The sequence below is a fragment of the Nylanderia fulva genome, unplaced genomic scaffold (genome assembly GCF_048542155.1).
Source record: "Nylanderia fulva isolate GAGA-0341 unplaced genomic scaffold, ASM4854215v1 Scaffold16, whole genome shotgun sequence".
Lineage (NCBI taxonomy): Eukaryota > Metazoa > Arthropoda > Insecta > Hymenoptera > Formicidae > Nylanderia > Nylanderia fulva.
Window position 1 is genome coordinate 4,190,473 of NW_028189835.1, and position 17,061 is coordinate 4,207,533.

The 17,061-nt window shown below is 35.5% G+C and overlaps 1 protein-coding gene across 2 annotated transcripts; it reads right to left on the reverse strand.

Annotated features, from left to right (window-relative positions):
• Positions 1-209: 209 nt before the first annotated feature.
• Positions 210-16,698, reverse strand: pps (protein partner of snf). Of its 2 annotated transcripts, XM_029314839.2 has the most exons (16): positions 16,079-16,697; positions 15,860-15,993; positions 15,464-15,730; positions 14,995-15,245; positions 14,714-14,885; positions 14,318-14,623; positions 13,592-14,230; positions 13,048-13,482; positions 12,662-12,736; positions 12,336-12,460; positions 10,476-10,792; positions 9,048-9,286; positions 8,276-8,692; positions 7,919-8,058; positions 5,219-7,762; positions 210-4,298 (listed from the first exon to the last, which is right to left on the reverse strand). In XM_029314839.2, exons 2-16 carry the CDS (start codon positions 15,981-15,983, stop codon positions 3,441-3,443), a joined length of 6,909 nt encoding a protein of 2,302 aa, XP_029170672.2. In that variant the 5' UTR covers positions 15,984-15,993; positions 16,079-16,697; the 3' UTR covers positions 210-3,440. The 2 variants fall into 2 exon arrangements, with proteins under 2 accessions (XP_029170672.2, XP_029170673.2); XM_029314840.2 differs by lacking the exon at positions 12,662-12,736 and having other exon boundaries at positions 16,079-16,698.
• Positions 16,699-17,061: the final 363 nt, after the last annotated feature.

Sequence of the window (17,061 nt, forward strand, 5' to 3'; positions counted from 1 at the left end):
ATATGTGCGATACATTCCAAAATATAACAAATATTGCGATAAAATAATAATAAAGATATAATTATTTGGAAAAATAAATATACGTGTAGAAGAAACAGATTACATAATACGATATATTTCGAAATAGGTATACTTCGATTAATAACAATTGATATTAAATTACTTCGAACATATATATGATCGGAAAAAAACTATATGAAAAATTGATATAATTTCTTATTTTTTTATTGCAGATATTTGTCAGTGAATGTTAAATGCCATTATGTGCAATCTCGAAATTATAAAATCGTTATAAATTTTCGACGACATATTATTTCTGGGAGAGAAATACGCTCTCGATGATAAATATATATCAACGCATTGCATTGAATTGCACATAATACGTTTGCTACATAATGCATATGCTATTGTTCGAAGCGCGATGATTAAACAAATCAACAATCGCATTATAATCTGCATTAGAATTAAAATTGAAATATTAATAAAGCGAAATATACGTACACAAATATAATAATGCGGTGCTACCAGCCGATAATTCGCGGTATAAAAGTGGAGCAAAAGATTATTTTTATTTAAAATAAGTGGCTAATTCTTATAAAATAATCCTTAAACATATAGACAGTATACAGCAAAATCTGCACGAAACATATACAGTAATCTGGATAAATGTAATATACGTTGTATCATTTTTATATATAACGTCTGTGTTTAACTCGTGTTTTCAAGTCAAATCGTTAAATTAGCTCACAATCAGTAGTATCATAGCCTGATGATTTACAAATAAAGATTTAAGTCGTTCTTCTCTACTCTGCCGTCTTTACATAAAACGGTGTCTTCAGACGAAAGCGTTTACAAAGTTGTTTTAATACGCATTTCTTAAATCGAGCAATTAAAATTCAATAATATAATCATTTCTATTTTCGGATATTTTTCATAGCTTTTTAACATAATTTTGTGTTGATATTCAATAAAGAAACGAAAAAAACCTGATGAAAACGCATACACAGGATATAAAGATCGTATGATAAACGTATGTTACATTTTTTCCCTCAAAACTTAAGAACAAAAAGACAAAATTTGTTTATATATATATATATATATATATATATAAATATAAAAGTGTGTATATATATATATATATATATATATATATATATAAAGTACACACACACACACACACGCGCGCACACACACACGCACGCACGCACGCACGCACGCACGCACACACACACACACACACACCAATGGAAATATTTAACATTTTCTTCTAAAAATTTTTGCAAAAACACATAAGATGTGAAAAAGTAAGTATAGTTTCAAAAGAACAGACTATATTTTGCACAATACGTAACATAAGTGTTTCTATCATCAACTAAAGCCTTTAATAAGCTAATTTTTAAAAATTATTGAAAGAATGAGAAATTACAAAAAAGATTACGATGTTATACAACGTTATACGCATTTTTTTACAATGTGAATTTGAACATTTCGTGTAGATAACACGAGCTCGCCTACAAGTGTAACCACATATACAAAATTAAACGCTCCGAGAGTATAATTCTGCATTATCGAATTTCAATAGCTGAAGTTTTCACGCTTTATGGAAGAGAAATATAATGGAACTTACAGCTAAAAACAGCTCTAATGTATTATATATATTTATGTATATATATAGGAGATGCACGATGTCGAATGTGCGTGCATTCAACATTGGCTGCATCATATTTTTTCCCCGCAGATTTATACAGCCAAATTGTGCATATATCTAATGTATTAATGTATACGATCGGTATTTTTAGATTCAAGCAACGTTGTGCGACTTATATGTACATCCCTACTTCGAATAAAGAATGTTCACCTTAATAATGCAGCCTCGCATAGCGATACATAATATCGTTCCTTCTAATGGAAGAAAAGAAGTCGCAAATGAAATTAAATTGTCATCATTTATCTAAAGCAATTTGATATCTAACATATATTATAATGACATGTTAAACAAATGAGAGAAAAAATCGATACTCGATTTTTTAAAAAAAATTTCGACATAATTGACGCTTTAAACTTTTTTTTTAATAAACATTGAATTTATATTTAAAAATATGAAAATTTTATAATGACATATTTATATTGTATATTAAAAAATTATGTTTATGTATATCTTCATATGATTTTACAATCATATTTATTGTACATTAATTCTTTTTTCAATTGCGATTTCTCTGATAAATCTCCCGATGACACATCTTATTCGCATTCGAATCTTAGGACACAGAGACTCCGTATATATCCAATCTTGTGTAAGAGAGTCGCGACTACTACTAACATAGACACAAATGTGTGTTAAGTCTTTAATAAAATATATTACAGATACTTTTTTTTAACTCAGCTTATACATAATACATATATATATATATATATATATGTATATGTGTGTGTGTGTGTGTGTGTGTGGGTGGGTGGGTGTGTATATTTATATACATATCCATATTGCGCTTAAACACCACGTGTAGTGTACGGCGCAATAATGACCGTCGAGTTTTATTTATCCCTTCGCTTTGGTATTTACAAGAAAACGTACAATGACAATATTCGAGTAAGAATTTGACGCATGCGCATGGCGTGTAAATGTGTATTTACATTTCACTCGACCATGTGGTTTGTTTTGTACATCTTTTCTGACAATTATTAGCGCTTGTAAGTCTGTGGATGTAAATTTGTCGGTCTAGTTCATTTTATCCTCACATTTTTATGTGATTCAACACGTATGAGATAAATAGATACTTTTAGGTAGGACTCTCCTCGGGTTTCTCGCATTGGTATGTGTGGGACGTCAGTAAACAGCGAGATTTGAAAGATGGGACCCTTCCATGATCCTCTTTGACAAAGTTCATCTTGGATAAGGAAGTGACGGATAGATTTTGGAAAAAAATAGGGGCTCTCTCAGACGCACAAAGCTCTGATATAGATCGCACATACATCCCATTACAAGATATCGCTTTTTCTTTCTTACAAATTCGATAATCAAGAAGAAATTCTATCTACATCTGACGCACGTAGAATCCAGTGTGTCTTTCTCGGAGAGAAACTCATTAATCGTCCATCAAATGCAATGATTTATTGTCCAATAATATGAATCTCATTTCTCTTTTTTTCCCTCTCCTGCTACCTTTTCTTTTCTCTCTTTTATCGTCTTTTACACTTTTAACATATAGAGTACACTTATACAACAGGGTACTCGTACAATTATTTTTCAACGCAGATAGGACACAAATACTTTTTGTACATTTGCGTTACAAGTTACAATCAAGGTTTTCCATAGTTCATCGCTCTTTCGCTTCAAAACACGATAAAACGTTTGACTATAATAGTGTCTCTGTGAACAGCGTATATAAAAAGATTATATTCTGAGAGATCAACAAATGTATCATGATTTCATCGGTTTATTCAGACGGTCCTTGACCCCAACGCGATTTAGTCCTTGGCAATTTAGCTGACGGCGGTGATTTACCGTCGCCGCTTAACTTTCGCTTGACATTCAGCACGATTCCAGTCTTGGGTGAAATTTTCGAGCGAGATGTCACTTTCGAGACATCTATTGGCGGAGTCGACGGGAATATGGGAAAGTCCTCATCCTCTAGACCAGGTGGCTTCGGTTGTTCAGGAGCATAACTCTTTTTGAAGGAATCCGTAGGGGTCGGCTTGTACAAAGCCTCTGCAGATTCCGAGGGAAGGGAGGAAAGAGCCTGCGTAATTGGCGCGTCGTTCATCGAACCAGACGGCGGCGACAGAACGATATTTGGAATAGGAGACACAAGCAAGGACGGTGATGATGATGATGATGATGACGCGGGAATCGCCGACGCAGCCGCTGCTGCTGTTGCAGCGGCTACAGCGGCCAATTCCTCCTCCGCCTTTCGGATTAGATCCAAATCGCTCAGCGTACTCAGGGTGCTCTTGCTCTCTTTCGGTGTCTCGGACAATGCTTTCTCCGATTGTGTGATCCTGGACGATGACGGCGAGTATCTCTCCGTGCTCGAACCGTAGAGTGAGGTACCAGTCGCGGGTAGAAACGACGCGCTAGGCTTAGACGGGAGATAAGGATCCACTTTGGAGGATTCCTGTCGTTTCACATTCGCCAATATCTCCTGCAGATTCGGCGGTATAGTGATGTCCGAGACCTTGTCGAGGATCGGCTGCGCAAACTTTGAGATCCCTGGAGGAGGTGGCGTGAAGGAGCGCGTATCCGAAGGACTGTAGGCTTCCTCGCAGTCGTTGCTGGGTGGATCCAGCCCCAAACCCTGAAATATAAGAAAAGAATGATAAAAATCGATATGTACGATTGTCAACGGAGCTCGTAGTCATCGTTTGGGATACACAGTAGTATCAATTAATAGAATATAAATCGATAAATATATTTTTCAATACGAGATTACTTATTCGAGAAATGAGAAATTATGTTTAACACAAATATATTTATGCTTTCAGATGAAATATCAAGTATACTATTTTCGCTCATGGATCATTAGAAATTCGTATTTTAAATATATTGAGAAAAAATTTCAGTAAAAATGAAACAAAACTACTGATAGATTTTTACTTGAGCGACTAGTTTATAGTTACAATTCGAAACGCTGCATATATAGTTGTGCAAAATAATAGCATTGGTTAAAAAAATGAAAGAAATTTGTATATTTCCTCCACCATCGAAAAGTGATTATTAAAGGATTTCTTGGTATTCGTCAGTTCGCGCGTTCGAAGACCACAAAAGTCGGAATATAATCCTAGATATACAATGAAGACAGTTAAACATGGCGAAGAAAACATACAATTTCCTTCATTTTTTCAACCGGTGCTATTATTTTGCACATAACCGTATGTGTATTCATTTTTAAATATATGTATGTGCAGATCTTAATATCAACTTAACATTAAAACAATGAAAAATGTAGAAAAAATTATAATTTTTCTTACACAGTCATTATATATATACAATATATAAACATCGATTTACATTCTCTTAATATCCGCTAAATGATTTTTATTTTTCGTGTTTCAATTTATTTATTTTAAATAAATACGTTCAACTAAATTCCACGGGAACGTATGGGGAGACAGACGATTGAAAATAAATTTATTTACATCAAGCTAAACATAGAGGAGGAACGACGTAACAATCAAGATGAAAATCTCGATAAATAGAACTTAGGGAAGTTCTCACCGGCAGAGTCGGCGTAGTTTCGTCGAGAAACGACGAGCTTATGCTCTGTATCTGTTGCTTCTGTTCTTCGATCTGTTGCTTCTGTTCTTCGATCTGCCGATTCAGCTCGTCCATCTTTCTCTGCAGTTCCGTGGAATTTTTGCTGGATGATAGAATTCCGGCAGCGCTGTCGGTAGTGGTCTGCAAATTATTCATGTCGTCGTCCAATTCTCCAGGACTGTAAGGTTCGTCCCCATCGTCGTCCTTACCAGGCGATGACGTCAGGTCGACAATCTTGGACGACAACTCCGGAACAATCTTGCAGATCGTCGCGGTGTCTATGACGCCCCGCGACATGCCTATGTGCGCCTTGTTGAGAGATTCTAAAGTCATTTGCGTCACCGTTGGTTTCTCCTTCGAGTCGGTCAACGCAGTCGCTTTGTATAACATGGGCGATGAGGACGGCGGCGGCGATGAAGTCTTCTCCTTCGGCACGCTGACCAATGGCGGCGTGTAACTCCTGTCGGTCGATTCCTTCTTGGACGTCTTTGTAGAGACGATTGGCGGTATAGCTGTTACTCGTTTCTTCTTGTTACGAACTATGATGCCTAGAAGTAAATGCGGCCGATGCTCCTCGAAGCCGGGTCCGGTGAGTGGCAGGAGCACCGGCGGTATCGTGCTCTGACTCGAAAACGGCATTATGTAGAAGTCCTTAATATTCTTGGAGACATTGCCCACGACGCCCAGACGGCTTCTGCTATTCAAATAGCTGTACAGAGTTATATATGGAATCTTTTCTTCGTCGTTCGCGGCTGTTAATCTGATGACCAGGATCTCCTTCGAGCCTGTCCTCTTCATCTTTGAGATATAATCCCAAACAGTATCATGACTAATCCTGCCGACAACGTCGACAGTATCCGGTAGATCGTCCATTAGGTCCTTGGCGTTGCCGCTTACTTCTTGCGCAGTTATAAAGAACTTGGCGACGTCAACCATGTTAACAAAACCACGCCAGACTGTTCGCCATCCGCCTTTCGACGTCGCATCTTTGTCTGTTTCTGGTTCTTTGTCTCTCTCGAGTTCCTCGTTTATGTCGGGCGTCTTGATTGTGACGGTGGAGCTAGGTTCTCTGTCCGATATGTCAGAATCGTTTCCGTCGATGGTATTCGTGGTCGCCTCATCCTCTATGTGTCGCCAGAGACGATCTTCAATCGGTTTCTCTGCAGACGGCGAGGTTTCCTTCTTCTTGTCCGTCTCCTTCTTTCGTTCCTCCTCTTTTTTATCAATATCTTTAGATTCGCGGGACTCGCTACGATTTCTCGTTCGACTATCGCCCCTCTTATGCTTGTCTTTTTCTTTCTGCCGGCCTCTCTCTCTGCTCTCCTTCCTATTTGTCTTATCTCGATCTTTCCGATCCTTATCGCGCTCTCTCTCTTTGTCACGTCTACTCTCTTTATTTCTAGACTTCCGCTCCTTGCTCTTGTCTCGCGTTTTGCTGCGCTCCCGATCTCGGCTACGCCGATGCCGGCTATGACTTCTATCCCGCCGATCTTTGCTTTTGGATTTTATGCTATCGCGTTCCCTGCTTCTTTCCTTATCCTTCCTTCTACGTTCGTCCATGCCTTTCGATTTTTTCATGTCTATTCGCGACCTCAACCTCTCCTCCTTATCCTTACTCTTCTCCAATTCATCAACCGTGGAACTTATGCTATCGCCGCTATTCAACGCGGTGACGATATCCTGCACAGGTGTCTTAGGATCAACGTGATCAATTCCGCCGTCATTTTCAATTATCTGTTCGCCCTTGTGAGTTTTTACGACTATTGACTTGGCCTGAGCCATCAGATCTAATTCATTCTTCTTTATCATCTCCAGCTGATGTTTGGTCTCCTTCTCCCGCCACTCGGCCAATTCTTGGCTGGCCATTTCGTCCGGACTTAATCGTACTACCGCATCCGGCGTCAAGGAACGATCCGCGATTTTTCTAAATAATGTCAGATTCTTAGTATCCTTTATGTTGAACACAAGACTTCTGTACTTTGCTTTGTATTTGGAACCGGTGTCCTTGAAATATTTGTACATTTCGAGTTCTATGTTGAAAGCTAAATCGGCAATCTCTTCATCGGTTAATTTCAGATCTTCGGTTTCCTTTATACGGCTGGACAGTAATTCCGTCAGCGTTTTCCGGATATTTACTCGTATAGGTTCCGTCTCTGGTTTTTTCACCGGTGTTAGCTTAGTTTGTTGCTTCAACTGGGACGGCGATGGCTTTGTCTCTAGCTTCTTAACCATCTGCTTTGGCGAGCCCGTTGCTTGGCCTTTCAACTGTGCCGACATGACACTCTTCGGCGTCGAAGTCTTCAATATTATAGGGCTCTTTCCCGGCGTCGTCGAGATTATTGTCTGTTTCAGTTGCGTCGGTTTATTGCTCGGCGACACATTCACTTGTTGTGCAGGAATTATTGTAATCTTTTTATTAGGTGCTAAAACGGTTTGTTTCGATCCAACTACCTTTGTATAGATCATCTTTGGTAGAATTTTAACTGGCTGCTGTGTTATTTTCATCTGAAAATATAGTTTATATATCTTTTTGTTAACTTCAGACTGTGATATTTACAAAAATCGAACTAATCTGTTAATACTTTTTACATTATTTTTAACTCTATATGCAATTAATACTTATTTTAATCTACTTAATTTAATTTTGTATTTTGTACATACTGGTTTTCCAGACGTTTGGATCTGTGTGACAATCTTCCCACCTATCTTAAGTGTATTGATATTACTAGCTCCTATTGCCTCAAAAGTTGGATTTTCTTTCAACCATGTTTGCAAATTAGATTTCATAGGAGCATCTGCGCCTAAAATAATTCATGCATATTTAATTTATATACATACAAACCTCTCTATTTTAAAGATAAAAAACATTATTATCAAAAATATCTTACATCTTTTCCTATAATTATTCAAATGATAAATATGTACAGAATAAAAATATTACGTACACAATTAATTTAGACAAAAAAGTGAATAAAAATGTATATGTTAAAATTAACATTAACTAAATAATCTACTTACCAGTAAGAAGTTTGCCAGTTTTTCTGTCAAGAACTATTACTCTAGTCTCGGCTTTTGCCTTAATTTCCCCTGATTTTGTGGTTTTTGATCCCGTTGGTACAGGTTTGTCCTTGGTCAAAGTTTCTTGAGCGTGTGCGAGAATACACGCGTCTGAACAATAAATGCTGGAGTTTCTAGCTTCTTTCTTACAAACAACACACTGCATTGTTCCAGAAACTGGAATAGAAGGGTTAATAGAAAGACTTGATAAAGGTATTTCTTTCGTTAACACTTTTTGCGATACTGAATTCTCATTCGCTAGTTCAATCTTCGTTTTTTGTTTTCCAGATTGCAAATTCTTTACTTTCTCTTCTTCGGCTTTCTTTTTTGAACAATTTGGACAAACCCATTCTATACCCTTCTCCTCCATTTGTTGACCTATCGTATATGTATAATATAAAAATGTATAAAATATAAATATTGCTGAATATATATATATCGTAACCAAATGATCACTTTAGGCAAATAGCTTTTGACTAGTCAAATGCCGTCTCACTTGCCAAATTAGACTACACACACACACACACATACACACACAAGGGGGGGGGGATTGCAAGGGAGTGCTTTCATCCACCCCATCCATCAAGGGTGTCTATGGAAGGGCATGCAAGGGAGGGCTCTCCTTGCGCACCCATTAGATTAGGTTCCATTTGCCCAAAGTAACCATTTGCCTACGACATATATATAAATATATATTTCAGCAGTTATTTAAATCAAGATCCGAAATACTTACCCATAGCTTTACTAACATGTACACATTTTCCATGGAACCAATCTTCACAGACATCACAGCATATCATAAAACGATTGTTATGAGGTCGTTTGCAGATACACCATAATCGATTTGGATCATCTTCTGAATCTGAGTTGTCTTCTTCTTCCTCCTCCTCCTCCTCCTCCTCCTCATCATCATCATCTTCTTCATCATTCGTTTTTAATTCTTCTTTATGTATTAATTGTTGCACTTGCAGACTATAACAATCATTATGTCAAATATAATATGTGCACAATGTTTGAGATACAAGATTTACAAAATTCGAAATACATACAAAAATTTGATCTAGACAAAAAACTCAGTACAGTGATGCATTTAAACATGTATTTTCATTCATGGACAATAACAAATTTGATAATGACTTCTCAATATGCTGATAAGGTTCATCGATTTAGCTTTGAAATATTCTTATTTATTATATTATCATTGTTGTCACGGTTATACTCGATAATTTACTTGTCAATGTTTGATTATTCAATTAAAACAAAAAGAAAACAAAGATGTGTTACATAGATTTACGTTACTCCAAGTAATTTTCAAACACACGTGTGTGTGTGTGTGTGATCAAATATATATATATATTTCTTAATTTATTTAATACATGAACACAAAATTAGATGGAACAGGTTCTGAGATAATAGCAAAATTTGCAGTAAGGATATTTCTGATGCATTAGGTTCGATGCATTAGGTTCGAACTTAGAACTTCATGGATACTGAAACGACATTTTCTTATTTCTTATTTACCCATTATGATTCATACCCCATTTTGAAAAAAGATAGAAATTGATATTAGCACCCTCTATTTTTTAACTATTTGTAACATCCCCCTTTGTTGTGTGTGTGTGTGTGTGTGTGTGTGTGTGTGTGTGTGTGTGTGTGTGTGCGCGCGCGCGCGTGCGTGCGGCGCGTAGTGTAGTGTAGTGTAGTCTAATTTGGCAAGTGAAACAGCATTTGTGTGACTAGTCAAAAGCTATTTGCCTAAAGTGATCATTTGGTTACGATATATATATATATATATTCAGCAATATTTATATTTTATACATTTTTATATATATTATACATATACGATAGGTCAACAAATAAAGAAGGATATGAAAGTAATTAACCAATCAGAAAACAACACCTTCACTATTTTCTCCTCTCTCTTTAAGATTTATTAATTTCTCTCCTTGAGGCCTATTCCTCCAGTATCGATAAAATTCATGGATATAATTCGTTTTATGTGCACACAAATATAATAGCCGAATCTAGTCCACTCGAAAGAATCCGAATATTCGGATGCATCCTACTTACTACTACTTCAATCAACATCACACATATCAGCTGTTTCATTTATGAGCACATGTTTATGGTAACAATATAGTAGCAATACAATAGAACTTACCTGCTTTTTTCTATCTTTTTTGCTGGTTCAGGATTTTTCTGTGCTACCTCAGTTTTTGCCTGCAATCGTTTACTTCTAGTTGCAGGTGCTTCAATGGGTGGTAATGTAATCACACGACCACCCCGAATTATTTGAATTGGCTCTTTATCATCTTTCGATTTCTTGCTCGTTTCTTTCGGTGTATTTGGCTCAATTTGTGTCGTCGTTACAGCTTCCGCTGGTTTATTTACATCTTGTTCAGTTATTAGTGTAGGCATAAGCATGTTGCTTGATGCTAATGATTCTGACACAGCTGGTGTGGAATCGACCAGTGCAGTCTGCAATTCAATACACACAATATAAAATTAAAAATAAAAATAATTTGTTATTTTTATTTTTAATATTTTTGAAGGAGAGAAAAAGAAGGAAAAAGAAAAGTGAAAGAGTAAAGGAAAATTGTAAGAGAAAAAGAGGAAAAGTATTATTTAATTATTAATAATTAGAATAATTATCTAATAAATTAATAATTAAAAATAAAAAATAAATATATAAAAATATAAATATATAAATTATATAAATATATATTTACTAGCAAATATTAAAATTTAGGAATTTTTGAAGTAAAAAATGACTGCAAAAGTTAATAAAAGTGTTAAAAACAAAAGGACTATTACAAAAGAATCATATATTAAAAAATGTGTATTTTCTAAAATTAAATACAAAGAACGCAGCATCGCTATTTTTTTCGCCAACAAGCAAAAAACTCATTGTTTACTTACTACATGTATTGCTTTATTAACAGAAAGATTTAAACCAATTGATTTTTGAAGCATTTTTTTCCAAAAATTATCTTATATAAATCTTGTCGGTAAGGTATAATAGAAGAACAAGTGAAAAATTATACATATAAGGTAAATAATAGAAGAACAAGCGAAAAATTATACATAATTTTACACAAATAATTCTTTATCTACATGTTTCTGCACATAAAATTTTTTTTCGATGAAAAAAAATAATTTTTGTGCAACCGGCGCGCGAAAAGTCGCCCTTTACGCACATGATGGGATTTTAGAAAGGGTTCCCCGTTTCCACACACCGGTCACACAAAATATCGTAGCCAACATGTGCGGGTCATAAATCGGCCCATCGTGCGGATTGTCACACTCGGCTTCGCCTCGTGCGCCAAACTTCCGCACTCTCGGCCGATTTACGATCCCCCGCACTTGTTAGCTAATATGCTATAAAAATGTTTTATTTTATATTTTATGATAATTTATCTTTGGGTATGTACAAATTTCATAAATATAAAATACAAGTTTATTTAATTAAATTATTATACTTACCTCAAAATATAATACTGAAATAAATATCTAATTTATAAATAAATATTCATAATTTTCATACTTTATAAATTAGATATTTATTAATAAATTTATTAAAATTTGCCTATATATAGACAATGCAAATAACTAAATATATCAAGTGTTCTAAAAATAAAGTAATTTTTGTTACATCTGAAAACCGAATAACTGATAAATTAATGATTACGTATAAAACTGATAAATTCAAATTCATTCATTTCAAAATATTATAATATAATAGAATATTTAATTTATTAGTATTAATTCTATTATTATATCTGTTTATTAATTTGTAATATTTAGTGTAATTAATGTGTTTATCACACTAGTGTATGCCTTCATGTTTTCTTTTACTCAAGAAAATCTTATTATATCGCATTAAGATTTTAACATCTCAGTTTTTCATGAATATTCTTTTACTAACATACACATTCTTCTGATCATATTATGTTGTACCTATTTTAAATATTATATCTTCCTACTATTATTAGTAAGAACATATATTATTATACTTGCTTACATGTGCAGCTAAATCGTCCGTTAGTTCGTCTTGTAACAATAAAGCTTCAGCTAAAAGTTCTTCTTCATGCTTGCTGGCTTCCATTTCTAAAGTAGCAAATAAATGTTCTTCTCCTTCAATTCCACCTTTAACAAAAACATGGAACACATTAGTAAAATATTGTTTAATATAACATAAATATATTTAGAAAAAAATCAAAAAAATGCGGGCAATTTAAAAACAAACAGTATATACCATAAAGAATAGTTATTCGTCATAGAGAGATGTATAGAAAATAGTTGTATACATTTTCATCCATACAGCATAAACTAATTATTAAAACTTACTACTTTTAGACATATGATTTGGAACATGAGGTAATTCCATAGGTTGAATAATTCCCTCTGAAGTAGTATTTGGCACTAAGAAAACATACGATAGCATTGCAAAACATAAATTTAAGCATACATTGTGTCTTTGACAATATTAAATAATATATGTGTATTGTGTATGTGTGCAAGCAATAGAGAATCTAATAAAAAATAACAAGATATATTAAAATATTTATTAGAATCATCTTTAAAAAAAAAATAAAATGAAAATATGAAAAAAATGTCATATTATGATTACAAATATAGATTTTGTAAAAATTACTTGTCAAAAAGTAGCATACAGAAATACACTAGAGGGAAATACAAAATTACAAAGTTATCTAACATATATGTAGTTTTACCTGAATCTAGTGATGGTTGTAATTCTGCAAGAGGAGTTTTAATATCTGATTTTTGTTCGTCCTCGTCTCCTGGTATTACATTGTTACTTTCATCGAGATTTAATTGTGACTGCACAGATTGTTCTAATATATCCGCTACTATCTTTTTATCATTAAAATTGGAGGCAATGTTTTGTGTTATATTTGAACCAGCACAAATGTCAATATCCAATGAAGTGGCTGCAGTTATAGGCATTATCGATGATCCGGGTGTAGATACTACTGTCGCAGAAGGAGTTGTCGGAGTTGTAGGTGTTGCAGGATTGTCTCCGATTTTTCCATCACTATTCGAACCAACACGTCGGATAATATCTGGTGTTGAGAAAAGTGCTGGACCTAGAGAATCTGCTACAAATCCAGGAACTTTTCGATTATCCTTCTTAAGTTTCTTTGTACCTATAAAGAAATGACTTAACACTTAAAATTACAATTTAATGATTCTTTAAATTGATTCTTATTTTGGTTTATTCTTAATTTCGTAATATAATTTTTAAAAAATACGAACCATCCAGTACTTTGTTCTCTATGGATTTTGCAGAATTTTCTTCTCCCTTTGAAAATAATTCTATGCTATCAGATTTTCTCTTTTCTCTTTTTATATCACCAAGTTTGATTTTTAAAGGACTACCAGCTGATGGAAGAATTTTGAATTGCTGTTGCATCGATAATCCTTGATTCACAACTTGTGCAGATTGTTGTGACACAGGTTGCTGTGTCACTGTGGCTTTTACTGAGGAAACCTGTATGCTTGGAGTTACAGTTTTAGGTGCTATTGATAATGGTCCCAATTTTCCATCTGTAGGTGTGAGTAATTTTGTATTTGTTTGATTTACAGGTTTTCCCTTAGGAATCACCACTGACTTTTTAAGCCCGATATTCTTGAGTTCATTGGGTTTCATCGATATCTGTTTTTGAACAAAGGTAACTTTTTGATTACTCCTTCCTTGACCAGGTTTGGTCAATATCATATCGCCCTTTATCATATTGGCGTTAATTAGATTCGCTTTCACTTGATTTGTCGTTTGCGGCGGTTTCTCATATATCGCTTCTTCAGACGCAAATGTTTCCGCATATTGCGATTCCTCTTTCTTCTTCCCACCGAGAGTTTTGATTTGTCTTTTACTCTTTGTTGGACTAAACCTCTCTGTAATATATATATACCATTTACATTATTTAATTCAGACACTAAATAAATAATTTCTTTTTATTTTTATTAACTGATTTCACTCACCTGCTCTTTCATCTTTCTCGGGAGTTTTCATTGCATTAACAGCAGCAGCCATTTCCATATCCAATCGTCGTACCTGTTCCATATCTAATTGTTTGTTTTGACCTCTTCTTCGAACTGCTGCCATACTACCCCCTCTTGTAGTAAGACCTTTTCGTCCCCCTCGAGCTTTGGCATTACTTCTCTTAGTACCACGAGGCCCAAAGTCCGAATCATTATCATTATCGGATGGTGGTTCAGATTCTGAGGACTCTGTAGATGATTCTGTGACATCATCATCCTCTTCCTCCTCGTTATTCTTACCTTGTGCTAAAAATATAAATTGTAATGATAAAATTTAATTCAGCATAATTAATAACTTAAAACTATTGTTATAACATAGCATTAAAGATTATATACCTTTAGTTACACCGTGCTGGACATTTGTTATATTTCTTGGAGCAAGATGTCCCGATAATTTAGGTGTTCCAACAATATTTGTATTACCTCTAGAAAGTCCAGTTACATTTGTAGGTGTAGATACAGTAACTTTACGTATCGGTCTACTTATTTGTTTGCTTTGCAATGGTGCCTATCAAGACATCAATAAGGTATCACATAATTAATCTTTTACATAAAAATAATATTCTATTTATTACATATATATATATGTATATATACATATAACAATGATTACTTACACTCACACTCTTTACAATAATCTTGCCCTTAACTCCAACATTTTCTACATCATTAACAGATGATGCAATAGTTGTTCGAGAAGACAATGATTGATGTATATATTGCACATCATTTGATTCAGGTGAATCATCAACAATTGGTAAGGGATCTCTCGGTATTGGATCATTGGGAGATAATCTACTTGTATAACAATGATCCAATTGTATACTATAGCGTATAGTATTCTGCCGCTCCTCTACTGATAACATATCTGAAAAAAAGAACAAAAACATAGAGAAATCCCAAGATCAATCTGTTATAAACATCAGAGAAAGGTATATTTGTGTATAATAACTGAAATTTTGCATATATTTATGTCGATGCAATACAAAATCGCTAATGTAAACAGAAAATTGTCGCAAAATAAGGAAGAGCTTAAACTTAAGAAAAAAAATAAAAATAAACAAACAAAACGAATTTACAAAGTACCAAGCATTGCAGTGACATTCTCCCCGAGTATCTGCTTTGCCTCTTCGCTTTGGAGAGCTGTCTCTAATCTTTCCAACTGTTCCGGATCCATCTCCATAAAAGGATCTACCAACCCACCCGAGTCGGTACTGGCATTCGCGCTTACCGAGCTCGCTGTAGGATGTGTAAATGGCGGTGGATCTACAGTCAAGGTTATATCCCCATTTTCGATGTCTGTCTCAGTTTGTCCTAGTCTTACCACGCTAACATTAGCGGTCGATTGGGTCACTGCAAAATGTTGAGCAATTCAATGCAATCTGTATGTAGACATTCCAGGATATTACACATTATCATATTTTATTCACAGGAATCCTCTTCAAAATTTTTTTCTGCCTCATTTATTCGTCAGTCACTTACTTATCAAGTTGTGTAGAGTCGCCTGATCAACAGATAGGGTCCCATCGTCATTTACAACAATAATTAATGTATCGTCCTTCTTCTCGGAGTCGCTTTGCGGCTCAACGATATACGAACTTGACATCTTTGTCTACCTGCGAAACAATCAAACGATCAAGATTTCATCTCCCAATTTCCCAAGAAAGATCCTCGTATTCTCCGGATTGAGGTTATGATTACCTGGGCGCGCCAAATAAAGTTCCAAGGCTCCAGCAACGTCTCTCCAGACTCCACCTTCCGCTCCTGTTAAAATATCCCGTGAATATTACGTTACAAACAAGTTCCCGGGCGATCGTAAAAATCCAGACCTAACGAAAAAACGTAACACGCGCACCCGGGTAATTATTTGACGTTGTCGCAGACACAAAAGCGGAAGTGAGCTGTTACGGCGGCCGTAATAACGAGATATGGTATGTCGCGCAGATTCCGGGCCGCGAAAGCAAATGGTCCGAGGAATAATTGACGACGAGGAATCGACGCGCCGCCTTCTCCCTCACCCTAACGAATAAACAACAGCACCGCCGAGCACTCGCGGTCGGCCATTTTGCTTGGCTCGCGTTGCACAGCGTAACATAATTATCGTCGACGACGACGGCGAGGCGAGCGAGCTCGCGCCTCCCTCCTTGTCCGTCCGTACGCTTCCTCGCGAGTGAGACTCCGCGACAATGACAGAACGCACGAGGTCTCCCTCGAAGTGCCCTAACTTCGAACACGCGATATAACTCAGCGATCCATCGCGTCGTCCTTCCACGAATTGGCGGCCGATTATCGCAGCGAAATATAATACGTGTATATGTGTGTGTATATATGTATAGATGTGTGTATATGATATACATTCGCGTATCATGTGCGCGTCGCGTTGCGCAATCAGAGAGGCGCGCGAAATTAATCCAGGAACACCGGGAACGAACGAAACGGGACCGGATGTACGACGTTTGTGGAAGGTATTCGTGCCATATACGTGTGTTTTTTTTCTCTTTTATAATAGTGCATTTATCAACGAAGGGGTAAGCGATCTTGTTTTAAGATCATTTGGTAAGTGACAGATGTTTTTACGCTCTCATCTTCCGCGAGTATTTTTTATTTTATTATTATTTCTGTTTTTTATTTTTACGCGGGAAGACGCTATTGGTCCAGAATTAAATTTCAATAATGATAGTTCT

What these genes read in the sequence shown, in the direction of transcription:
- pps (XM_029314839.2), bottom strand. Translation starts at nt 15,983, where the DNA reads ATGTCAAGTTCGTATATCGTTGAGCCGCAAAGCGACTCCGAGAAGAAG. An exon ending in GACTCTACACAACTTGATAA is followed by an intron (nt 15,731 to 15,859) that starts GTAAGTGACTGA and finishes AACATTTTGCAG; the next exon opens with TGACCCAATCGACCGCTAAT. An exon ending in AAACTACGCCGACTCTGCCG is followed by an intron (nt 4,299 to 5,218) that starts GTGAGAACTTCC and finishes CTTATATTTCAG; the next exon opens with GGTTTGGGGCTGGATCCACC.